Source organism: Physeter macrocephalus, chromosome 5 (genome assembly GCF_002837175.3).
Source record: "Physeter macrocephalus isolate SW-GA chromosome 5, ASM283717v5, whole genome shotgun sequence".
NCBI lineage: Eukaryota > Metazoa > Chordata > Mammalia > Artiodactyla > Physeteridae > Physeter > Physeter macrocephalus.
The window spans coordinates 46,249,623-46,275,249 of NC_041218.1; the positions used below are offsets into that span (position 1 = coordinate 46,249,623).

General features: G+C 38.3%; 1 protein-coding gene and 1 long non-coding RNA gene across 4 annotated transcripts in view; one reads left to right on the forward strand and one right to left on the reverse strand.

The window, feature by feature from the left end:
• The window catches only part of LOC114486301 (uncharacterized), a 30,167-nt gene extending 9,280 nt beyond the window's left edge, over positions 1–20,887 (forward strand). For 2 of the 3 annotated variants that reach the window (XR_003679813.2, XR_003679814.2), the window contains exons 2-5: positions 13,454–13,553; positions 14,420–14,559; positions 18,695–18,805; positions 20,628–20,887. This is a non-coding gene — a long non-coding RNA (uncharacterized lncRNA). Of the gene's footprint in view, positions 1–12,930; positions 13,153–13,453; positions 13,554–14,419; positions 14,560–18,694; positions 18,806–20,627 lie in introns of those variants that run through there. The other variant, XR_003679811.1, reaches the window with a different exon arrangement.
• The window catches only part of ITPRID1 (ITPR interacting domain containing 1), a 58,954-nt gene that overhangs the window by 1,584 nt on the left and 31,743 nt on the right, over positions 1–25,627 (reverse strand). The window contains 6 exon segments of the mRNA XM_028489917.1: positions 310–435; positions 4,993–5,266; positions 5,301–5,329; positions 5,331–5,699; positions 5,701–6,300; positions 6,694–6,749. Coding sequence (XP_028345718.1) covers positions 310–435; positions 4,993–5,266; positions 5,301–5,329; positions 5,331–5,699; positions 5,701–6,300; positions 6,694–6,749 — 1,454 coding nt within the window.

Sequence of the window (25,627 nt, forward strand, 5' to 3'; positions counted from 1 at the left end):
GGGCACGAACCCTCATCCCCTGCATCGGCAGGCGGATTCTCAACCACTGCGCCACCAGGGAAGCCCCTGCTGCCTATTTTCTGACCTCAAATAGCCCTGGCCTTGAAGAGTAAGTGTTGCTATCCAGCAAATGGCTCTCACAGACTCCCACTGAGAAAGTAAGAATGGGAACAGGGAAGCAAAGGGAAAGCTGGCCAATTTCTCATTAGCCCTGCTCCCTGGTGCTCATCTGTCCTGCCCTGATTACCTTTTCTTGCTCCAGGTGTGTGGGCTGGTACTTACTTTTATGGCTCCCTTAGATAATTATCTTTTCTCCTCTGACATGTCCCTGGAAAAGAGTGCCTGTTGTTCTCTAAGGTGCGGCTCAATTTCTTCTAAATGCTTCGGGAAACTCTGGCATACGGTCTTCATTGTTTCCATTTCATGGACTGTGCCCTGAGAACAATTAGAAAGAGCTGAGAAGGAAGGTCTTTCTGAATCGCTGCAAGAGTTCACCACGGTGGCACCTGCCTTCCCACCTGGGCTTACCTGCTGCTAATGTGTCAGAAAGAGAATAGAGAAAGCCCAGCCTTTGGCTTCGTCAAGCAACTAGAGGCAATATGTGGCTGGGACAGGAGGGCAGCCATTGTTGGATGGCCCTTGGAGACATTGTGTCCCAGAGACAAGAAGCCGCTCTGGAAGACTACGAGGAGGTAGGGTGCAAGGATGTAGACAGGAGAGGAGGAGGGAAGGGCCAGAATAGTGCGAGCCTGTGCTTAGAATTGTTGAGTTTTGTTTAATCTTGTTTAACTTTGGTGCTGAGTACTGCCTCACCCTGAATCTCAATAACACTAAACACGTTTGTTCGGATGGTATGTCTTTGATTAGAGAAAGTCTGCTTAGAATAATTTTTATTAGTCTTAGCTTTGCTTAACCACAGTCTCTGGTGGTTGAAATCTGTAGGATCAGCCCCACCCAGCTAACAAGCCCATTCGGAGTGAGGTAGGCATAGATTAGGCATCCCATCCTCCATGGACTGGAATCTAAAATTGAACTCTCTGTCCTCCCAATCCTGCTTCCCATTGTTCCTGATGTGAATCATTCTTTAAATCTTTCTTTCTCTGTACGACAATGCTGTTGCCTTGGTTTCCTTATTTAAATATCTTCTTGCAGCCACCAAGCCTGGTCTATTTGTCAGGCACTCTGCTGATTTGCTGAGTTCTTACCAGCTATCCTCTTTGTTTTCTAGCCCTGGTTGGATCATGCTTTGAATAGATCCATGATCCAGAACCCCAGAATCTCTACCCATCTGACTTTGAGTAATATTAATACTAGCTGGACCCTAATGCTAGATCTACCAGGTGCTCCATTTTAAACTCCTCCCTGATTAGTGTGTAGTGTCTGGTCGTTGCCTACTCACTGTCTCTCCCTCCTGTATTCACAATAACAGAATTCTAATATCTTAGGGGCACTGAGCATCTAACTAAAAACCTGCATTTCCCAGTATCCCTTGCAGATAGAATGGCAATGAGATGGAAGTGGAGATGGTGGAGTGGGGCTTCTGGGAAACTCTTTAAAGGAAAACTTTCAATGGCAGGCTGCTTTTAACCTTTTCTTCTTCTTCCTCCTTCAGTGGAGACCAATGGTTCAGCTATGTTAATTCCTCCCACCCCTTTTTCTAGGGAGTCCCAGATTTCTTACCTTTCACCCCCAAACCACATGGCCATGCTCTTAGCAACCAGATGGCTATATTTACTGGGATTGTCATAAAGGAAATACTATCCTAAGAGTGATATTTTGATATTGAAACTCTCCATCATTTTGCTTTGAGAGTTTGGTTTTGATTCTATCCTCATTTTTATACATGAACAACATTTTACAGAGCAAAACTCTCCAATTATTGTTGCTTCGGTGTGAGTGCATTTGAACCAGTTAGAGGAGTATTTGAAGGTTACTGATGTCGGCAAGAGTGCTTGAAAGGTGACTACAGTTATGGTTCTTAAAACTAGAAAAGATCATACAGACCATGGAGGACTTCTTTTTATAGATAAGTGTTCTGACACAAATAGTTAACTAACTTGTCCGAGGTCAAAACATGGTAGATTTCAAACCCAATTCTCCTGATTCATTTCTTTTCTTCTCAAGATCTAGCTGAGTAACAGCAGGGACTACAGTGTAGCTAGTCGTACGGAGAAGTTATTTGTCCCTAAGGAATGAGCCGGTTGGTCTTAGTAGATTCTTACAAGGTGACCAAGTTCTAGGGACAGTGAGGCCAGGGCCATGGAAATATGGTGCTCAAGTAGGCTGAACGTTATAAACATTGAATTTTATGCTTCATCTAGATATTTTGGGGTAACCCTTTGTGATTGGAAGGCATGGGAGCTGGGATTTAGGAATAACTGACCGTGTATAGCTCCCTGTGAAGGGAGCAATGTGGAAGATTCTGAAATGCTGCCATCTCCCGGTCATTTGGAAACACTGAAACTATCAATACATTTCTGCTTTAAAACAGATAACAGAAGTTTCAGAAAAAAGGAACCTTAGGCAGACAAACAAAAAAAGAGACTGTTTTGAACCCTTTTTTTTTCCAATATAAGGGCTAGGTTACAACTCAAACACAATGCACGGTCTACTCTACTGACCCAACCTGGGCCTTAAAACAAACTTTATCTTCAACAGTAAGAGCAACAAAATTGACCCTTCACTTTTGAATTGGCTCATATTACTTTTTAAAATTTGTATGATTTTCTTTTTCTTTAAATCTAAATCATAAACATTATAGATGGATCTTCTAATATCCATAACTCTTATTTTACATTCAACTCATTTTCTTTTCTGGAAAGATTTTATTTCAAATTAACAAATTATTGTGAAGAAATCACTTATTTATAAGAAATTAATCATATCAGCAAACCATTATCATAGATAACCCACGAGAGCACACCCTCTCTGTGACTTTCTTCTGAAGTTTTAAACACAGTTTTGGTTTTTTATACTTTATTATTTTAAACAAAATATAAAACCAAATATGGTTTAATTTATATTTCCTTATAAAATGTATCTTTAAAATGTAAATTAGAAAAATAATATTTTTTCAGGGTATGTTAGATCAATAATCTGTTTTTCATCATGGAAACTGGAGTACCTAACTGTAGGATTTAATATTTTTCCCCTTATAGCCTCTTAAAATGTTACCTTCTCCAGCTGTCTTTCATCCCTAACATTTTCCTACATGAACTATATGTAAATGTTTATTCCCTTAGAGCTGAGTTTTTCAACTTTGACACTGTTGACATTTTAGGTCAGATAATCCTTTGTTGTGAGGGGATGTCCTATGTATTGTAGGATGTTTAGCACCATCCCTGACCTCCACCCACTAAATGCCAGTAGCACCTACCCCAGTTATGACAACCGAACATGTCTCCAGACATTGCCAAATGTCGCCATGGGTGGGGTAAAATTATCCCCAATTGAAAACCACTGCATTTCCAATCTCTCCACTAACATCAATGATGATCATGACTCCTACTATTCTCCAGGACTTGAACCTCGGTCTTTTTACTCCAAAGGACCCCAGCTATACATTAGCTTTTCTTCTTTTCTCTCACTGAAACTTAGCATAATATTATACCTAGAATTGATCTCAACACCTTCTTTTACTAGTTCAACCCTTATTTTATCTTTCATATAATCACTTTCTATATTTATATTACATTTGTATAGATTTCTATATCTTGAAGGACCATGTAGTAATTTGCCTTATCTTTCAAATAATCACTTTCTCATGTTACTGTTACACTTACATAGATTTAGATATTTTAAAGTTGGACACATCTTTGGAGTGGATTGTCCAAGAATTTGGTGTCAGCTAAGTTTGAGTGTGACTCTGGACTTAGGAGTTGTGGGAAGTTGGAAAATTAAACTCTCTCAGTTCTTGCTTCCTCATCTGTAAAAGAGGGAGGGTTTGGCACATTTATGGCATGGATGAAAATGGGGGTTATTTGACACAGCACAAATAAAGTGCTTGGTATAGCACACAGTAAATATTTGTGGAATTAACAGAATGGGAAGGTAACACAGAAGGCACCAAATAGTAGGCACCCAGGAAATTATAATTGCCCTTCATTCTCCTTTGAACAGCTATAGTCCTACGTTATATGTGCTACCTTGTTTTCCCACCCTGTCTATACATGTTTGATTTATTTTTTTAAATCAATGGCTAGCCTTGACAGCCTAGATTATTTCTGACCTTGAGAATTGCTGAAGAGGGTTCATTGGAAGGACTCACTAAATGCTTGTTTATTTACCAGGAGCTGAACAAGGTTGGGGGTCCTTCAGTCCTCAGTAACCTCAATGTTCACTTTTAAACAAGCTTAGCAAAGGAAGACCAAAAATTCCTCTATTTGACATGAGAAGTTCTATATTGAAGACCTGAACAATAATAAAATAGTAACAAAAATCGGTAACCACACAATTAGCATTTTCTAGGGCTTTCTATGTACCGGGCACTGTGCTGAGTGTCTGAGTGCGCTGAGTGCCTTACAAGTTTTCTCTCATTTAATCCGAAAACGATCCTGCATCGATGACATGAATAGTCTCCCTATTTTACAAAACAGGAACTAGGCTCAGAGAGATGAAATGGCTTGTGCAAGATTATACAGCTAAGTGAATATCAGACAGAATTTTCAATTAGACCGAAGTGAAGAGGAGGTACAGATGCATTGACGCTTAGAACCTTACATATGAATGTACTGTTCTATACCCCTCTGTAAAATGGGGGTGGATAATAAAATTTGCCTTCCTTCCTTCATAAGGTGATTGGAAGTATCAAATAAGAAGAAATGTGTGAGAATAGATTGTAAATAATAAAGCAGTCTACAAATATTAGTCATGATTTGAAATGGAAAGGTATGTCCCGAGAGCTCACATTCGGAAGGGAAGGCTGAACTTTATCCCTGAGGTATTTATTGTTGCTGCATCTGCTTCCCCATCTTTGCAGAGGTAAATGCTGACAGAATACAGCTCCCTCACTGTGGTGTCCTGAAGGACTTTCAAAGTCTTCACGAACTGGGCTTCTGGATGGTTATGTGAGCATGCGCAGGGCCTACAGGCTGAACACACAAAGCTGGGGCGTTGCCTCGTCACGTGGCAGGGGAGATGGTGGTGACAGCGGCCACCACATTGGGCAGGCACAGCTTGGCAGGTGCCCCCTGGGTAGATACCAGGGAAACATGTGTCTGCAGAGACAGATTTGGTCAGGGGCTGGGCCTTGTTACTTGGAGCTGAACAGCAATGCCAGGGCCTAGGCTCACATGTGTTAAGTCTGAACAGAAACATCGTTGAACTGTCTTTGCTTCTGTTCCCAGTCCTGGTTCTGCTGTGGTAACAGGGTCACACGTAGTGCGTTCTAAAGTTGCTTCTCTAGAATCCATCCCCGAGACCACAGCACTCTGAGCAGCTGATGCCAGTTTGGAGAACATCTGGATTGTCACAGACTTGGAGCTAACAGCATTTACGTTAGCATCTGGAGGAAGGTTTCCCATCTCAGATTCTGCCCTAGGTGGTATTTGACCCAAAGCACTACACCTTGGCCTCACTTGGGGAGTATCGCCAGCCACTTAATCTAGATGGGGAATGGACTTTCCAGATGTTTGGACAAGGTGGCCTGTATAGGGCATGGCTTCACTGGGCTTGGGAACGTGCTGTGGGACACTTTGTTTGCATCAGTAAGGCGTTGTTAATATCAGGACAGAGTTTACCACCTTCTGTTCCTCTTGGGGCCTCCGAGTCAACATGAAAGGACTTGTCTTGAGCACGATCAATTCCAGGTGATCTCTGAGACTCACAGTGGCGGCTTTGTACATATACTGCCCCAGCTCGCTCAGGCCTCAGGTACCCATCCTTCACTTCTATGACGTGCATCACCAGAAGACCCAGAGGGCAATCGTATTTGGAGGTAACCGTGCCTACTATGGCCTCATATTCAGTCTGGGGCACAGGCAGATGCTGCCCCCGATGGCTGTTTTTCCTTGGGGATTCTCCTCCAGGGGTGATCTTATCAAGGGCCAGATCTTGGGTCAACAGCTCTGAGGGCCCGTCCATGGCCTCAAACTGAGACTCTTTCTCTACCACAGAGGTTGAGGCTTTTTCTTCCAAGACACTCCAGTCTTGACTTGAAAAAGATGTCCTCACTGTGCTCTTGGAATCAGACTCCTGTGACTCTTGCTGACAGTTCTGGGATGACTCTAAGCTGTGGCTCTGATTCCTTGGCTTTCTATACCCATTCTCAGCAGAACTCTGGTAGCTTGACAAGCAGGGTATCTGTGGGAGAAATGGGAATAAAGGCAACTGGGTCAGAAAGGTTGGGGAGGTACTAGATTTAAGATATGCTGTGTTTTCCTTTTTTCTTATCATTATCATTGACTTAGGAATCAGGAGACAAGGGTTACAAACTTAGGTTTGTGTAAGTTTGCTACTTTACCTGGGACCTTCTTTCTACGAGACTCAGTTTCCTTTCTTAGAAAAATCAAAGGAAAATAAAAAGGAAACAAACACTGAGCTTTTTGTACTTGTCCACTGTGACTCCATTGTTCCCCCATCTCTTGAGTGCCTATGGCGTGTCTTCTAAGCATTGGTTGCACTTTCCAACTGTGTGACGCCCTCTCATCTTATCTTTCCTTCTGTTCCTATTCCGATCCTCAAGGGGCCCTCTACCTGCAGGGGTGGTGGTTCCTCCAGGAACTCGCTGCTGTCAGCCTGGCAGCTGTTTGCTCTGTCGCCATGGCACCTGCAGAAAGATAAAGAGGCGTGGGGTCAGTAAAGTGAACACAGGCCGCCAGCAGGACTGGGGTCAAACACTCTCTGTGTCTGACACACTACAGATCCTCAGTAGATGTCCACTGTGTGGAAGTATAAATGAATAAGGGAATTTCAAGGATTTTTTTCTCAGTTATCAGAGGGTCCGTGTGAAATTGAGTCACTGGTTTCCTGTTACAAGGAGTAAAACATGAAACAAAGGAAGAGGAATTAACATCTCTTAAAACTAAATAACAATCTGATTGTGAGATGCATCTTCACTAAGGGGAAGAAAATCCAGAAGGAAATGCATATGCCTTAAATGCCACACTAAAAAAACAATAAACACCACAATTTATATATCTGTGTATATGTATTGCAATGGACAGAATGTTATATTCCTCTTCCACCATGCTATGTAAACATTAGGAGACCCAAAGATTCAGCAGAAGGGTTGAAACTTGCTGAAGATGGACAAAACAGACTTTGCAACCTCTCACTTTTTCTATATTTGTTTTGGTGCAAGATTTATGCCACAAGCTGTGAAGGACTCCCAGTATATCATTATTCTTTAAAATTTCCAGATAATGTCTAAGCAATTACTATTCTGGAATGTAAGCTTCATATAAAATGGTTGCTATTCCCTTTCTTATAACTCTGGAATGAAATTATACATTAGAGCACTAGAACCAAATTATCGGTTAAAGCCCGTTTATTTGTATGCTGGTAGGTTCAAGTCAATCTGGTCCAAATGAAAATAAACAACCACAAACATAAAGGGTCCCTAAAAAGTAGAGAGTGATTTCCTCTAAAAGGGATATAGTTATATGATAACTGTTACCTTTAGTTAACTGTACTTTGTAAAGCATAAAAAACCAAAAATAAACAAAAATAACCTCTGAAACTCATTTAAGTGAATTTGTGAAGAAACCAGATTATGAAAACTTCTCTTTGGTGGTGAGATCAAATGGTGGAATTGGGCATATTTCTCTCAGGAGTAGAGCCTTATTTATCTTGTGTTTTAGAAGCCAAATACATGCCTCTGAATCATTCTGAGCAAGTCACTAAGAAAACGTGGTCCAATTTACAGATGGTTTCATTTCTTCAGGAGGCTAAAAATCTTTCCTGCCTATAAACCAACTTTTTGACAACTTGATAATAAACTCTCAAAATTGGGTTTGCAAATTCATTTTTAAAAATAATAAATAAATTAATTAGTTTTGGGCTGTGTTGGGTCTTCGTTGCTGTGCTCAGTCTTTCTCTAGTTGCGGTGAGCAGGGGCTTCTTTTCTTTGCGGTGTGCAGACTTATTGTGGTGGCTTCTCTTGTTTCGGAGCACGGGCTCTAGAGCGCAGGCTCAGTAGTTGTGGCGCACTGGCTTAGTTGCTCTGTGGTATGTGGGACCTTCCCAGACCAGGGCTCGAATCCGTGTCCCCTGCATTGGCAGGCAGAGTCTTAATCACTGCGCCACCAGGGAAGTCCCGGGTTTGCAAATTCTAACCATTCTCTTAGGGTTGTAGGAATTACATGATACAAAGGATGAGAAATCGCCTAGTCCAGGATGGCTATGATAGATGATTAAGCAAATAGACAAATACAAATGTGCATCATTTAGCACTCCCACACCCTCGCACCTAATATGTAATATGAAGGTTGGCATGACTTAGGGGAAGATGATACGGCCTCTGGCAAGAGAGATGGACTTAGTACCTGCACCCCCAGGCCAACCCAACCCAGTTCCTGAAACTATCAAGGCCAAGACAGGTAGAACTTCAGAAGCCCCATCACCTCAAATAGGATCTTCCCTATGCACTTAATATGCACAAGGAGCCATAGCTCTTCCTTACTCCACTAGATTGGGGCCTTGACTTACCCCTACATTATCCCTTACCCCTACCAGTCCCTTTCCCCTAGCTATATCTTATTATTCAAACCCTTGACTACTGGGTGGATCCTGTACCAAACCACCACGAATCCCCTCGTGAGTTTGTCATGCCCCTTAGACTGCTGATTCCCCCATTCGGCCAATCCCATAGCTCGGGGGGTTAATCTCTCTATGATGTATGCTACTAAGATCCGGTTTGCTCCCATAGCTGAGTCATCTAGAAAATCTGGAGCCAAGTCTACTGGGTTAAGATTCTGACTCTCCTACTTACTAGTTGTGTGGTCTTGGGCATGCCACTTACACCCTCTGAGTCTGTTTCCTCATGGGGAAAAGAATAAATATGCTGATGATGTTGTTTTTGGGGTTGCGAAGAGGATAATATCCAGTAATATATACGTGAAGAATTTATGTACATGGAAAAGGTGATGTAATTATACATACATTTTTACTGTAGAACATCATCTTAATATATTATCTATCAGAATTCAATCATTACTAATGTTATTAAATATCATTATGAGTGTCATTATTAATATTAATATTTATTAGAAATTACCTTTTCCAGCACAGGACTGTCCTCACAGAGTTAAGATTTTACCCTCCCAATTAGGTAGACCATGCCCTGGGAAGGTTTGCTTCACCATCTCAAGGGCGTGAAAATTTCTGCCTGGGAGGAGAGTGATGCTGCAGGCACTTTGTCCAAACAGTCACCAGGTGTCAGCATTACACCAACCACAGCACAGAGGAGTCAGGGCCCTGACAAGAGTCTCTGGAATGGCTTAAAGCAGTAAGAGAAGTCAACCTAAGGGTTGCTTTTCTGAGCTGAGTTAGTGATAAAAGCTCTGAATCCTAAGTGGAAAGTTTTTACTTAATGTAGTCTGAGTTCCTAGAGGCTCAGGAAAAAAAAGAAAAGCCTGTGGAATTGAAACATAAGTGAGGGGAGGGAGAAAAAGAAAAGAAATCTTTAAGGGTGTGATGTATGCTGGAGTTGTGCAGAACAAAAGAAATCGTTCAACCTTAGGCTGTTTGGGGTTCCCATCTTCACTGAGCTATTCTACTCTACCTCTGTCAAGTTCTTCTCTCTTCCATCCTCCAATGGCAGAAAATTCTGTGACAGCTCCGTGGTGAAGTTACATCTCAGGGGCAAATTATCTTCGAATTGGACTGGACATTACAGATTATGCAAACTCGAATGCCTGTAGGAGCTGGGCAGGTCGCATAGATATGTGAAGCAGCAAGATTCAAGACAACAGGGAGCCGTGTGAACAGTTTGGATTCCAGAGTGTGTGTTCCCCCAAAGGCATTTAAAAAAATTCATTTGTAGAACAAACAAAACCTCTCTATGGGCCAGTCAGTCCCCCATGCTGGAAGCCTGCATGGTGCATCCTACCATCCAGTGCAGAAGTACCTTCCAGAACATTCCTTATAGATGGTCATCTAGCTGGTGCTTGCCCACTTGTGGTGACAGAGACCTACTCTTGTGTACTCAGAGGGTATCATACCTTTTAGAAAATGCCTTTTTATATTGAGCCAAATCTACTTTAGCACTTTCCATCTGTTGCTCAATAGTTCACTCCGTGGAGTAATACTGGACATGTCTAACCCATTTTCCTCCAGACAGCTCTCTTGTACTCTCCAGGCCTTTTCTCCTCACCTTAAATCTCCCCAGATCCCCTTAAATCAGCCCTCAGAGGGCAGGGTCTCCAGGCCATTTGTGTTTTGTATTTTGGAATAAGCACTTACTTAATAATGTTTGTTGTAAAACTGGGCACCCAGAATTAGATTCCATAATTGAGACATGGTCTGACCAGCATGGAGTGGAGCAGGACTGCCTTTTTCCTTCTTCTCGATATTTCTCTTCTGTACACACAGCCTAAGGTTAGTCTAGTCAGAAGCTGTGTTTGCAGTGTTGGGTTGTACTGAGATCAGTCTCTATTTTGTATTCTCACAAAATTGACCTAGCTAGTTTGGGACCATGTTTTCATCCAGTCAAGGATGATTTTGACCTTCATTCTGAAGTCTATTTGTGTTATCTATGGCTTTGAAGCACACTCTTGCTGTGGGCCAAGTCACAGTTAATATTCTGAAGAGAACAGGCCATGAGACAGAGGCGGGCAGGGTGCTCTACTGCAAACCCCCCTTCTTCCATTTAATGCATGTTCACTGGCCCTGCAGGGCCCTGCACTGCTCCAGAAACTCCATGGACACAGCAACAAAAGTACCTGGCCTCACACAGCTTATATTTTACTGAATTCTAGAACTCAAGAAAGGCTGACAATATTCGTGATTGTGGCAGGTACACCTGAAGAGATTTAATTTTTCCTTCTATGCCAGCAGGCTTGGAAGCAGAGGAGTTTCTATCCCATACAGATTTCTACATAAGGATTTGATAACTTCCATTAGCACCCTGCTGACATTTTTGTTTCAATCTCTTTCTTACAACCTGGGACTCCTTACTTTTCCTTTTCCCTTTTTCCTCTTACTCCCCTCCCTCTCCCTCACCTCCTCCCTCATTTTTTTGTTTTTTGTTTATTGCTCCAGGTTTAGCAATTTCTCCTTTGTTCTTTAGTCAGAATAATCTTCCTTCATTATTACAAAAAAAAAATAGCTGCTTCTCTAAAATCAGCTTCTTTTTGGCTTAATGCCATTAGTTATTTTTTAGCATTATAGAAGTAATACATAGCAGTGAAAAAAATTTGGAAAGTGAAAAAACATAAAAAAGAAAATAAAAATTACGTACAATCTAACCATACAGGAAAGTTACTATAATATATATCTACTTCAATCCAGTACATTTTCTTTGTGCACATGTATATGTATGTTTTATAAAATAATCATCCTAACATACACAGTATATATTCTGCTTCTTTTCACATAATATATTGTGAATTTTTCTCTATCAAAAATTCCATATAATTTGTGTGTATGTTCATATGTGTGTATTTGTAAGCACATGAATTTCTTTTTCAGATTTTGATATAATGATTGTGCCACTTGTATAAAAAAATAACTAGATAGGTTTCTTTTTTTTTTTTCCTATGCTCTCAATCAGTGTAGAAAGCTTAGGTAGTATCATGTCCTTAAACTTTTTAAAGTGCTCAGCCATAAAACCGCTGATCATGGTGCATCTTAAAAGATGAAATTCTTTGACAACTTTTAATTTCTATAACAGTTATTGACATTTTTGGATTCCTACTTCTTGAATTAATGGAAATACTTTCTTTTTCTTACTTATTTTCCAATGTTGTCAGTCAAATAAATCATTTGTTTTCATTCTACAGTCTCTAAAAAGAACAAAGACTAAGTTTCTGCCTCTTGTCATAGCTTTGGCTTTATTTCATAAATTTTTGTATGTACCTTTTTTTTTCTTGAATTCTACTCTATCTAATAATAATAATGTTGGAATTCCTGTTTTCTTTTTGTTTACTTGAGCATACTTTTTGGTATATTTTTGCCCATTCATTTTTCTTTTAACTTTTCTGTGATTCTTTATTTTAAATGTCGTTAAATTATTTTAATGACCTTTAAGTCTTTTCCTTTGTTAGATCCATTTATTATATCTATAACCATTTTCATAAAATATGATCTTGGTCTTATTGTTCGTAATTTTATGTTATCTACTTTTATAATTGTGATTGATGTAGTAAGCATATGGCATACTTGATGCAAATCTTCTCTCTCTCTTTTTTTTAAAATAGGCATCACTAATAGTCCATGCTGGTCTTTTCTGCTGAGCTGGGATTCAGCCTCAGAATATTTATCAGTTCAACATTACTAAAGGCTAATACTAATCAATGAGAATTGGGACATAAGTTATAATCTATTTGCTATTCTTGTTGTATTAATAAAGACCATAACTTCACATTTAAGCTGACCTGATTTCGAACTGCATCATAAATAGCTATCTCAGAGACTTAATCGAGGATTAAAGGAGATAATGTAAAACACTTAGCCTAGTGCCTGGCACTCACTATTTGTTAGTATCATTAATATGATTAATTTTCAATGATTATTCTTTTGCCAGGTGGCCTATATTTTCTTAGGTTGCTTTTTTCCTCTGGTAATTCATAAGCCATATAGTGTGTTTTTAAATTTAATTAATGGTAACTTTAAAAGTTCAAACATTTTTCACACTGCGATTTTCAACATCAAGAATTATACATGTCTATTGACTGCCCAATTAATCAGTATTTGTTGATAATTTTATTTTCTTCTGCATTCAGCTTTCTGTGATATGATCTAGGATTTTAGATCTAGAATGTTGTTGTTAAATTATTTTTTTCATGTGCCTTCTTTTTAAGAATTTTCATGACATTTGGATTACGTCTGTATAATTTACACTTTCTTCTACTTTGCCTTGCTCGTCCTCTTAAACAGGATTTCCTCATTCGGTAGGCTGGTGTACATCTTTGAGAAAGAAAATGTGGGTGCTCTACTTCCTGAGAGTTTGCTTATCTGAAATGTTGCTTCACAATTATATGACAACTTAAAAAGGTATAAAATTTTTGAGTTGCAGAATATCTACTTTAAAATGAAACTGATGTGCTCTTATCCTCTGGTTTCTGCTGAGAGGTGAGTGTGAAAAACCTTCTCTATTGGTCTCATGGTCTGACCACATTTTAAAATATACATAATTCACATTGCTTCATCTGGCATCTTTTCATATCGTTTTTTTTTAGAAGCTGTCATGTAACACACTACTTAAACAATAGTTGAAAAGGACATTTTAGAGTAATCAGAGGGAGTGATTTATGTTTCTGACTTATGTTTCTGTGCTCCCTTCTCCCCCCACAAGCTATGTTTCTACCCATAAGGAGAAGAGGCCAGTGTGCCTGGAACTAAGTGGCATAAAGTAATCAGGGGATCGATCATGAAGAATCTTGGAATGAAACAAGGTAATTTTAATCAATTAAATTATTTCTGAAACAGAACATTTATATGAATCTATAAAGATTATATTGTTTCAATACACATATCTTCTTTGTCTACATAGGTACTTATTTATTAGATATTCTTGAGAAAAAAAGAAGGGGCACAGAGCCAATTTTGAATCGTAAACCTGCATTCATCGTTCAGGAAGAATGTAATGAAAAATTTTCATTTGGAACTGGTGCTTATCTCATATTTGAAAATAGGAGAACAGAAGTTTCCCGGGCTAAATGAACAAAGTCGCCATGACCATTTGAGACAATAGGTGGATTACAAATTTTGTGATACCAATTTCTTTGAAGCTTTTAATTTCTGTACTGATTCAACTACCATAGTTTTGAAGACCACCAGTCCAAATGTTTTTTCTCTTGCGAAGCTGTCTGGGAGCAACATTATCCTTGCTTGACTTAACCAGCTGATGGGCAGCTGATTATGCCAATTGCTCAGACAGCAAGAGGCAACAGTCCGTTTACATGGTAGCCTACTTTCATCAAAAGTAACAATTTAAGTATCCAAACTGGATCTATTTTTCTTACAATTATAAGTAAAAACTGTTTATTAAAAATACAATTCTTAAAAATGTAATAATCCAGGATGAAAAAGGAAAAAAAGTTTGGAGACACCAAGCTGGAGAACTAAAATTTTCATCAAGAATCAGGCTTATGATTTTCATCTACCTACATTCTAGGGGACAGATGTAGGACTGGTGGCTGCATCGGGGGCAAAGGGGAAACTCTCAGGGAAGCCACTCGTGTGTTGGTTAGTCTCCATTTGCCCTTCCTTACTTTCACTGCCGCTACTCCAGTCATTTTTTGCCCTGTCTTTCCTCCAGGTTTTCACTTGTGTTCGGTTAATGGGAGGCACTGGTAGAGATTGAAGGGCAGGAGAAAGAACACTGAGTACTTACTTACCACCACTTCCTTTGGGGTACTATTTGAAAATAGCTGCATTCCTTTACCGTGAGATCTCCAGGTAAAGTGTTTTCCTTCTAAAGCTTCCACTTTTACCAGGCTCCAGTAACATGATTCTTTCCCACTGTTTTTTCAGACCTAGGAGTGGTAATGGCTTTCTGCTCTTCCTAGCCTAGGGGTGCCTCCCCATCTCTTATTGGTTCCTTGAATTCAGCCCACCTCAGTAAATAGTTCCTTTTCAAACCTCTCTTCAGTTAAACTTTTTTGAATATGCTATTGCTTTTCTGTCTGAGTGAAACATCCAGGGCAATCACCCAGATAACTAAAAATGCTTTGCCATGGCTCATCTAGTATTCTCATAGCATTGTATCTTTTTATTTTATTTAAAATTTAAGAAATTATTTATTTATATATTTATCTGGCCATACTGTGTGTGCGATCTTATTTCCCTGACCAGGGATCAAACCTGGGCCCTCGGCAGTGAGAGCACAGAGCCCTAATCACTGGGCCGCCAGGGAATTCCCAGTATCTTTAAATTTTAATCCTAATTAATCTCCTTTTTTTTTTTTTTTTTTTTTTAAATAAAGGAGGTTTGGGTTTTTAAGGACCTTAACCCACTGAAGCTTGTTGGAAAGATGGACAGAGGATTGAGACCCTGCCCTCCATATCTGTCATATTTAATCCCTTTCACCTCTTTGCCTTGTTCACTTTGATTTTTCTCTAAAGAATGTCTTTCATGTCACTCTTTTTTTTTTTGCACTACCAATGTTATTTTTTACTACTTCAAAATCATTTTAAATTCTGGTAAAAATTATTTTATATATTCTCATTCATTTACTTGACAACTATATTACTGATTGGCTACTCTGTGCCAGGCATTGGATGAATAATGGAGAGACCGGAAAGACACAGACCAGGCTTTGAGGAACTTGTCTAGTCGACAAGGCACAGATTATGGGTAAAATAGATGGTAAAGAAAAATGCTAAAAGTGCCTTTTAATTTAATTTGATAGCAATAAAAAATACCCCAGAAGATCTTTTTCAACATATGTTTTAGAAACACATAATTTATAAGACGTGCCTCCTAAGCAATGAAATAAAAGAATTTTAAAGCTGATGACTAGCCACCATCTAGAAAAAACCTTGCTATATTTATTTATTCATTTCCAAAAATATTTATCTATTGAGTGCTTACTGTGAGTTAGGCAGTGTTCTAGATTCAGGGGATACAATGGTGAATAAGATTGTGTCTCTCCTCAGCAGAAGTTCAGTCAAATGTTCTGAGAATGAACTCTGAGGATGTTGGTAGCCCTTACAAAGAGTAAAATAGCCTTATAATAGAGTCTTTGTACACTTTAAAAACTAAGTCCTTTTATCTGGGGCTCCAGAAGCACTGGCTCCTCTTTAAAGCATGGTTTCACTGACATGTGTAAACGATTTGGATTCAAATGCTAAAAACTCTTCAGAAGAGAAATCCTGAATACCTACTACAGGGGGAAAAAATCAAGTGAAGATGTTGTATGCAGTTTTGTGATATTCATGATAGCAAAGGGAAGCATGATAACAAATGAGAAATATAATCACGGATCTATAAATAGTGAAATGCAAACACAAGTATATTAGAAAAACTTATTTCTACCTAGTAGCACCAGATAAGTGATGGCAATTGAACTATGATTAATGGTAGCACTCAGAATGAGGTTACACACCCAAACTTAAAGCATGATTGTGGTCACAAGGTGGCCTATTTCAAATGGACTTTTCAAAAGGAATTATATATCTGGCTTAATTTCAAACAAGCAATTTTAATATCTTTTGTCACGCAAAGTATATTCCATTGCTTTATGTGATGTTATCATTCTTTTTTCTGGTCTTTGCTCTTACAAAAGGAAAACCAGAAGATGCACAGCAGTAACAGATTTTGAGGCTGAATTCTTTTTTTCTTAGAAGGACATGTTTTTGCCAAGTTTGCAACCCACTTGAACTTCTCTTTGTTCTTTGATTTTAGAATAAACTTGGGTTCCTTTTAACATTGGGAAAATTACAGATTTTGCCATAGATAAAGAAGTCTAACAATGTTTACTCAAGATTTTTATCATCACCAAGTATCTGTAAAAGAACCTTCTTAATACAATCATTGTAGCTGAATCTGAACTATAGTGTCTTAATTTAAGGTGAAACCATTTTATTTTCAATTAAGCATTCATAAAATAACTTTGTAAAGGAAATATTTTTTAAAAGACATTCTAAGAAAAGCTTACTCTAATTTTTAACTGTTTGAAGAAGAGCTTGCTTTATTTAAAAAACTACTTGATCATTTGTTTCCCCAACAAACATGAGTGTTTGCTCTGTGCTAGGCACTGAGGTAAATTCTGGGGATTGAAAAGAAACCAGACATTATTCATGCCATCAAAATGCTATTACCAAAAAAAAAAAAAAAATGCTATTACCTGCTTAAATTTACCTTTACATATATGGTTTAAACAAAGAATAATTTGGGAACATGTTACACAGAGAACTGGTTAATCATAAAATAATCAGAATTGAAAACTCAGAACTGAGAGTCTTGGGTCTGGATTTGTCACTAATCATCACTGGCATTGGAACAAGTCACCAACCTTGTGGGCCTTTCTCTCCTCATATGTAAAGTATGAGGGTTGGCCTAGAAATGTATGAGGGTTGGCCTAGAAATGGAGTCATTAAGCCTTCCATTTTATAATGACAACAATTTGATTGCCTGAAATAACCATAACCTCATGCCCACCCCTAAATGTCTGAGCATGCATATTGGCTCAACATGGTCCACCAAAGCCTGCCAAGACGTGGAGAGGGTAACTTGCATGTATTTCTAGACAAAGAAAAGGAGGGAAGACTAAATCTATTTTTAAAAATAAAGAAATTATTATGGTTAATATATACAGATTACAGGTAACATGGGCATATTTTAGAAATTATAAGAAGACGAAGGTGAACAGGGAGACAGAGAGGAGAGCAGAGAGGATTTCCTCTCTCAGACATACTACAAGGTGGTGAGCAATCAGGTTTCACAGAGTGAATCCTGAAAGGCTTTGTGTTACCCACTCCCTTATGACACATGTGATAAAACATTTTATCTGTTTTGGCTTCTAATGAAATGCAATCTGCACCAGCAAAACTCATTTTATAATGAAGTTACATCTCGATCGGTTATTGGCAGCACAGAATTTGGGCGGGGCATTCCAACTGGAGTCAGAGAAATCTGGGTTTCGTCCTGATGCCAACACTTGCCAGTTGGGTGAACTTGAGCAAGTTCCTTAACGTTTATGAGTCTTGGTTTCCTCATTCACAAATTAGAAATAATTGTAGGTAAGTCTTTATACTCAACTATAATTATGGGGTACTACGTTGTAACCAAATTAAGGAAGGGAAGTTTCTGAAATCTGCCTTTGGCCTTTCTTGACTCCCTTTCACTTTCTTGGCTCAAAGCCTTTTCTAACATCTCTACCTTCTCCAAGGAAAAAGGAGGATCCCACTTAGAAGCATTTTGTCTTGGAATTAGGCTATGGATCAGCGAAGAAACAAATAGTTGTGAAACTTGGATACAAAGAGTTGGCAAGACCCAGATGCCTCTAGCAGTGTTGTGTATCAGAAGCAAAGGGCATGAGAGGGATCCCCCAAAGAATAACGTAAACTTGCCTTCTTTCCATTTCCCCATAAACGGCCCTATTATTTATTATGGGATTCTGGTCATAGTGGGGAGAGGGGCAAATTGGGTGGTGATTGGAGAGATACACATAAAACAGAAAAGTTCTTATGTTTGGGGAAATGGTTACACCTTTGGTCTGGATACAGACTTCAGAGTCCTTGCTCCCGTAACACTAATGAGTATCAAGAAGGCATATGAGTCCTAAGGGTCTGCGAGCCAGCTGGCTTCTGTCTTCTCCAGGCTTCCTTAGGATCCCAGGGAGGCCACAACTACCAGGAACTGTCAGAAGAGCATGTACAATTTCTCTAACAACAGAAAATATGGTGCTTCTGAAATTATTTCCACACCATTTCCCTTGCTACAAATAGAAGAGGAACTTTATTTTCTTTCCCTACAGTGATTTGTGTTAGAAGTAAATTTAAGCACCTTTCTTCTGAAGTTAAATATTCTTTTCTGAAATTCAAATATTTTATCTTCGCTCTGTCAACCAAGTTTACTGAATTTATTTTAGGTCCCTAAAGTACTGTGGGAGCAGGAATAGGGCACAAACATAAACCAGAAAATTACAAGAGAACATGGCGATTTTTTTCCTTAGAAGATGGGACATTGAATTATTCGTAAGGTAAGGGACTTGTCTAAAGAGTGACTGTTAATGGAGACCAATCAGAATATGTTTCCTCTGAAATAAGTTTGTCTAAACTCTGTTCTTTCCACTTACAGTGAAGTTTTCTTCACAAAAAGCAAGACGATTTTGCTTTTATACTGATACACATTTTCTAAGTAAACTGTTGGAGATATTTGGTTATAACTCAATGCCCCTCTTGTGTAACTTAGAAATGCTTAATATTGCATGGAGGTATGATACCTTGGCACTCTGAAACTTAAGGCTAATTTTATTATAGGCTATCAATGAAATACTTGCTATTGAGAAACTCCTTTACGTAAATCATCCTCTCTGCACAGGTCTATCACTTTTTAATTGTTGGTGTTGTCTCCATTCTAATTAGAGCAGTGCTTCAAATCTACTGAGGTTATAGGAGTAATAATAGGATTTTCCCTTCTCTAGGATTTTCTTCCTGAAGGATGCCAAGTGCTTTAAAAATTGAATAAGTTGATAGACAAATTATACTGGGATGAGCACACCTACCAAGGATGTGCAACCATCTCCAGGGTAGCTTCCTGTAGCTGTTTACTACCTCACAGTGGTGCCTAGGAGCAGTTGATTAAAAAGGAAAGAAGAATGCCACTTGGAATATAAGCAACTGGGGGTTTGAGGAAGAGCAGATATAATTATCTAGATTGGAATGTGACCAGGGCAACCACGCCATATATGCAAACTACTAAGATTAAAATAATTCCTTTTACTGATGGAGTAATCAGATTTGGAAAGGCAAAAAGTAGGCAGGAGAGGTTTGGGAGTCTGACAGTTGTTTGAAAGACAAGCTAGTGTTTTTACGCTGCCAACATATGCATTTTAGAAACCTTTTTGGTCTTGTGTTTTTTGTCTCATTCACTTGTACTAATCCTCATGCTGTTTCTTGCTTTGGGCACAGAGGAAGTCAGAAAAAATCCATTGAAAACTACTCTCCCAGCTATCTAGGGAATCTACTGTGTGATTTAAGGCACTAGCTATTTTCAAAGCTAAAATAACAGATAGCGCCTGTGGAATCAGAGAAGATGAAAAATTGGACCTTTGTCAGTGTGCGGAAGGGGTATGTTAAAAAGTGTATTACCTCCTTCTGTTCCTAGACCCACTCCACATTCCCCTACTGTTTTTCCTGGGAACAGTTCCTAATAAATCACTTTAACACGAACTTTTACCAAGGACTGTTTCTGGGGAACACAGTCTAAGATAAATGGTAGGAACGAGTCATAAATGAACTCTAGTACATAATGTTAAAAAAATCGAATTATTGAAAGTCCAATATATGTAAATATTCATCACAGGCCCTGAAGGGCTAATCATAAATAGAATAAATGAAAAAGAAGTAAATTAACAATAATTTACATTAAAAAAACCAAGAGCCACAATTGAAAACCATGATCAATTCAAGGTAATGTTACTAATATGTTGATAACAAACCATAATTCTTGAAAATTGTAAAAATTCCAAAAATTTACGTTTGTATGTACAGTAGGCATCTTATAACGTTGTCAAAGCATTGCGTAGCAGCCAGGCCTCTATAGAAAACTGAATTAGAATTCTCAGTAAACTCTAATGTACCACTTGTATGAGCCCTTAATTAGTCACTTAGCATGTTACTAGTAATAGTCTGGATCATATCTGAAAATGAAAGTCTGTGTAATTACACATACTTTCCTTTTAAGAATCAAAGAAAAGACCTCCATTTTTTAATCAGTTAATGTGTCTCATTTTTCTTAAAAGAGTACTAAGGACTATCTATTGATAATCACTTATCATGTCTTCATATCTTTGTCCATAGAAATGACAGAAGAGGATTTACAAATGACTTTCAAGATGAATCCACAGTAATAACTACAGTACTAATAGCCACTATTTATTGCTCACCACTACTGTTTGTGATGTTCTGTACACATTGTTTCTGATCCTTACAACTGCCAAGTTGGGTAGATTTCATCAGGCCCATCATAAAAACGGAAACATTGGGGTTTGCGGGCCTCAAATAACTTACCATAGGTCACACAAACAATGTGACCTGACCTTATGTTCATGCTTTTTCCATTAAAGCACGCATATAAAATCTTTGGTATTTCACTAGTCAGTCCTGTATCCATGTCCAAAGAAGAAAGGAGAAAGTATTGGCATTTATTTTCTAAGGGCTAAATTCTGGATTATGGTAATTTCTAGAGTTTTGCTAATCAATATATACTTTCCAGAAGCCACTCTTATGCTCTTAAGGAAATTAATATAAAATTAAGCTAGGGCTTCCCTGGTGGCGCAGTGGTTGCGAGTCCGCCTGCTGATGCCGGGGACACGGGTTCGTGCCCCGGTCTGGGAGGATCCCACATGCCGCGGAGCGGCTGGGCCCGTGAGCCATGGCCTCTGAGCCTGCGCCTCCGGAGCCTGTGCTCCGAGGCGGGAGAGGCCACAGCGGAGAGAGGCCCGCGTACCGCAAATAAATAAATAAATAAATAAATAAATAAATAAATAAAATTAAGCTAAACTAAGTAACATTCTCAAGCTTACAGCTTAGAGTTTAAAAAGAAATATCTGTTTAGTCTCTTGGCTGATGGTGATACAAAACATCAGCAATGGACCTGAAGTGAGGTCCAGTGTTTACTCCTGCCATTCTACTTCAGGGAATAAGAAACGACATTCTAGGGTTCCTTGTGATTTGAAAGTATAAATGGAATTTCTGAGTCAGGAGTTTTCTCAGTGGTTGTTTCTGAAATAGGTTTCAAAAATAACGAGCAATGAATATTCTAAAATCAGATGACAAGGGTGTCCAACCCCTTCTCCTCAGAGAATCTTTCCTAACCATCTAATAAAATATAACTCCCTGTGCCAGGACATTCTAAACTCCATTACTCCATTTTATTTTTTCATAACCTTTAAAAACATCTAAGATTACCTTATTAGTTAATTAATTAATTATATAAATGTATATTTATTGAACACCCATTATGTATCAGGATCTGGGTATGTCCTAAGGAACTGGGCATACAGTATTGTACAAAACAGAGAAAATAACTCTCTTCATGAGATGTGTACACCTATTAATTGTATGTCATCTCTTCCTTTTGTGGAGACTTTGTTATTTATAGCTCTGGACACATAATAGGTACTCAATAAATATTTGTTAAATTACTAGAAAAAGTATAAATCTGCAAACTTGCATGCAATTATTTTTTAAAATAAGCTATTGAGCTAAAGTTGAGTCTCTCCTCCCTTCCATACCCTGCTCCCCACCAAAAACAAAGATAACTAGCCCTGGTCTTCTCTTATAAAGCATAATTTTATTGGAAATATTTATGAACTGACCTCTCCATCCCCCTTACTTTAGATGCTTAAGAAAATATTGAAGGTTATGTAGGTATTTTAAGCATCGGATGGTTTGGACTAAATAACAATCTGAAAGTCCATGGTACCTGGAGTTGAGGACACTGGATGGTATAACGAAGAGGTCTCTAAATTTTAATACAGATGACCTGAATTCAACTTCCAACCTTGGTGCATACTAATTGGTTGTCTTGTGGCAAGTCACTTAACTCCTCTGAGCCAAAGTTTAGCATCTGAAAAATGGGGATAAGCCTGACTGCTTAAGCTACTATACTGGTGAGTGTAAGGAAAAAATTTATGAGCTAGAAAAATATGAAGTTCTTATTAATGTCAAGAATAACACAAATGTAACTTAATGTCATGAGAAGCCATCTCTCTAATTCAGGAAGGTTCAGAATGCTGTCGGGTATACAACATAAATATAAACATAACCACTGAATCTAGCTTTACACAGAAACAAAACAGACTGCTGATCATATGGGGATTTAAAAGAAGGATGGTCTTAACCAAGAATATCTTTCCTTCTGGTGTGTCTTACTATCTGATATTCTACTAGTAGAAATGTTTCAATCCATTGTTACTGAATAATAAAACAAATGTAGACTCTGGACTAAAATGGTAGAATGAACACATATAATTTTTTTCTTTGCAAATATCTTGCTAAAACTGTAGTAAAGAAATTTGTTCATACAGTAGCATCTTGGACATGGAATTGTTAAACCATCTTTGAGAAATGTATGTCAGGACGCGTTCATTAGGTTGGCAGCAGAGGGGCAGAAGGAAGTATAAAAGGGAGGGAAGTATGTGGATGTGTTCCTATTTATATTTTGATGATAACCATTGATGTGTGTGCATCTCTTAGCTGTACTATAGGAATATATTGTTAAGTAATTCAAGGGAAACATACCTCCTTGTTAATACTTTAATAGTTTAGATCAGATAATGAATCCTCTTAAAAAAAAAAAGAAATTTGTTTTATTACAAAGACATAAAAGGAGAGAAGTACTTCTGGAATAATGGAAAAATAGGCTGCCAAACCCCATTTCTACATAAAAGCAACAAGAACACTGGCAAAAATGGTCAAAATTAACTTTTTCAGAACTCTAGAAATTAACTCAAGGCTTGCAACAAACTAAGGAGCATTTATTCAAGGAAAAAAAAAAAAGCTGGCTATAAATAACAACAGTGAACTTCGTGGCATTTTAACTTACCCTAATCCCATCATCCTTTCCCTGGCTCTGCATGAGCCTTGAAAACCAGCAGTCTTGGAACAACAATAGCTGTGAAAATCAGAAGATTTTGCAGTGAGTGGTAGAAGCAGAAAAAGTGTGAACCTCCGAGAAAAGCCCATCCCTGGAGAACTGTCACTAGTTGACCTGGCTGGCAGCTCTCTGGCAAAACCCCATTCACTAAGCTTGTCTTTATTTGATCTGACTTACAGGTCCTTAAGTGAGGGAAACCACATCTTCAGGGTATTTGTCAAAAACAACCAATGATAATTGTTTAACATTGCAGCTACCTGAGATGGCGATACTACTTGGGGCAAACATGAAGCTGACTAATACCCACAGAAGACTTTGAAAAGCTCCAATATATTCCTATGGATCTAGAAGGTTGTACACATGTGCAAGGCTGTGTGCATGGCAGGAAAGATCTGAGGAGAGCCCAATCTTTCACCTCTGGCTGACCTTGAGGCTCTGAACAAGGAGGAAGTGAAGACTAGGCTGAGTTGTATATAGTTGGAGCATTGAAGCTGTGCTCCAAATTATGCACAGAAACCATCAGCGGTGCATGGGAGACTTATTTGTTCAAGGCACTTAAAAAAAAATCTGCCCAATCATTAACTGACCACTAAGCTATCTGAGTAGAGACTTCAGTGACTGCACATGACAAAGAAGACAGACTTCACAGAATTAATCGAGGGAAGCCACTTTAAAACCAACCAACCAACCAGAAACAACAACAAACTATCATAACAATAAACCATAGGGAAACTCAAGAAGATTAACAGTTAACTTCCCATCAGAGACCGTGAAGAACAGAGGCTGTGGGATGACATTGTCAAAGCACTGAAAGAGAAAAGAATGCCAACCGAGAAATTCTATATTCAGCAAAACTGTCCTTCAAAAATAAAAGACAATTTAAGACATTCCCAGAAAAACAAAATTGAGAGAATTTATCACTAGCAGACCTGCCCAATGATAAAAACTAATGGAAGTCCTTCAAGTTGAAGTGAAAAAACACTAGAGGGCTGGTGATGCTAAGATATCCTAAAGTGACAACTGTGCATCAGGCATTAAGTGCCACCATCTTGTTGATTAGAAAGGCACACTAAGAACAGAGTTTTGTTTTCTGATTATATATCTTTTTAATCTAATGAAATCACTGGAGGATGTTCTCTGGGGAAAAAAAGGGATACCCAAAGAAATAAATGAGTTCTAGGAAAAGGATAATCCAACCCAAAAAGATGTAGGAAAAAGAAGGTGAAGGAAAATCCCTGAGGATGACAGTTTCATAGCAGGGTTAGAAATCATTCTATCCAAAGGAAAAAAAAGGATGGAAATTACCATAAGAGTAGATGCCAAGAGTGAATTGAAATTATTAGATTTCTTAGTTTACCTGGCGTAAAAATTTATTTTATGAAAAAATATATTGAGAAGGTATTGGAAAGTGTAGGAAGAGCTGGTAATGTATATAAAAGAAAATAAACAAAAAGAAAAAAATACCTTGCCCAAAATATCTTGGTCCATTCTTCTATTCAATATCTCCATGTAAACTTTCAATTTCTCTGATAAAATTCCAGTTGATATATTATTTGATATTAATGTTTGAAAATAATTGTCTGATGGGCATAAAATTATTTTATTCTTCTAAATTCAAAGCTTTTTATCATTATCAAGTCAGGTCAACAGAAGTCCACACTACTGCACTACATTATCTTTGCAAAAATTTATTTAAGTGACGTTGATTTTATTTAAGCCTTTAGAGCCTGGCCATCATAAGTTTCTCCATCTCTCTCTTTCTCTAGCTCTCTCTTTCTCTCTCATATCATTGCTCTATGAAGACATTTAGATAGAGGCTTGATTTTGCCTTTTTATCAGAGGCAGGAATACAGCTCCTGAGAAATCTCTGTTGTCTCATTTATCCATTGAAGAAATACTTTCTGAGCTTCGAATAAGTGTCAGATCCCCCACTAGATTACCAAGGTATGCATGTCAGTGTCTTTGGCCTGCTAGGAAATCACAATTTATTCACTTTGTCGTTAACAAAGAGCAAACACTGGTTTTTGAAATAGTCATATTTTTCAGGAGGCAAGAATTTATGCTAATAATATTACCTATTAATACAATAGGAACAATAATGATAGAAACAGAACTTTGAATTTCCCTGTAGACTCTGCATATTTTTAAAAGAAAGTCATTTAATGAAAATAGAATATTTACAAGTTCATATCATGTTATA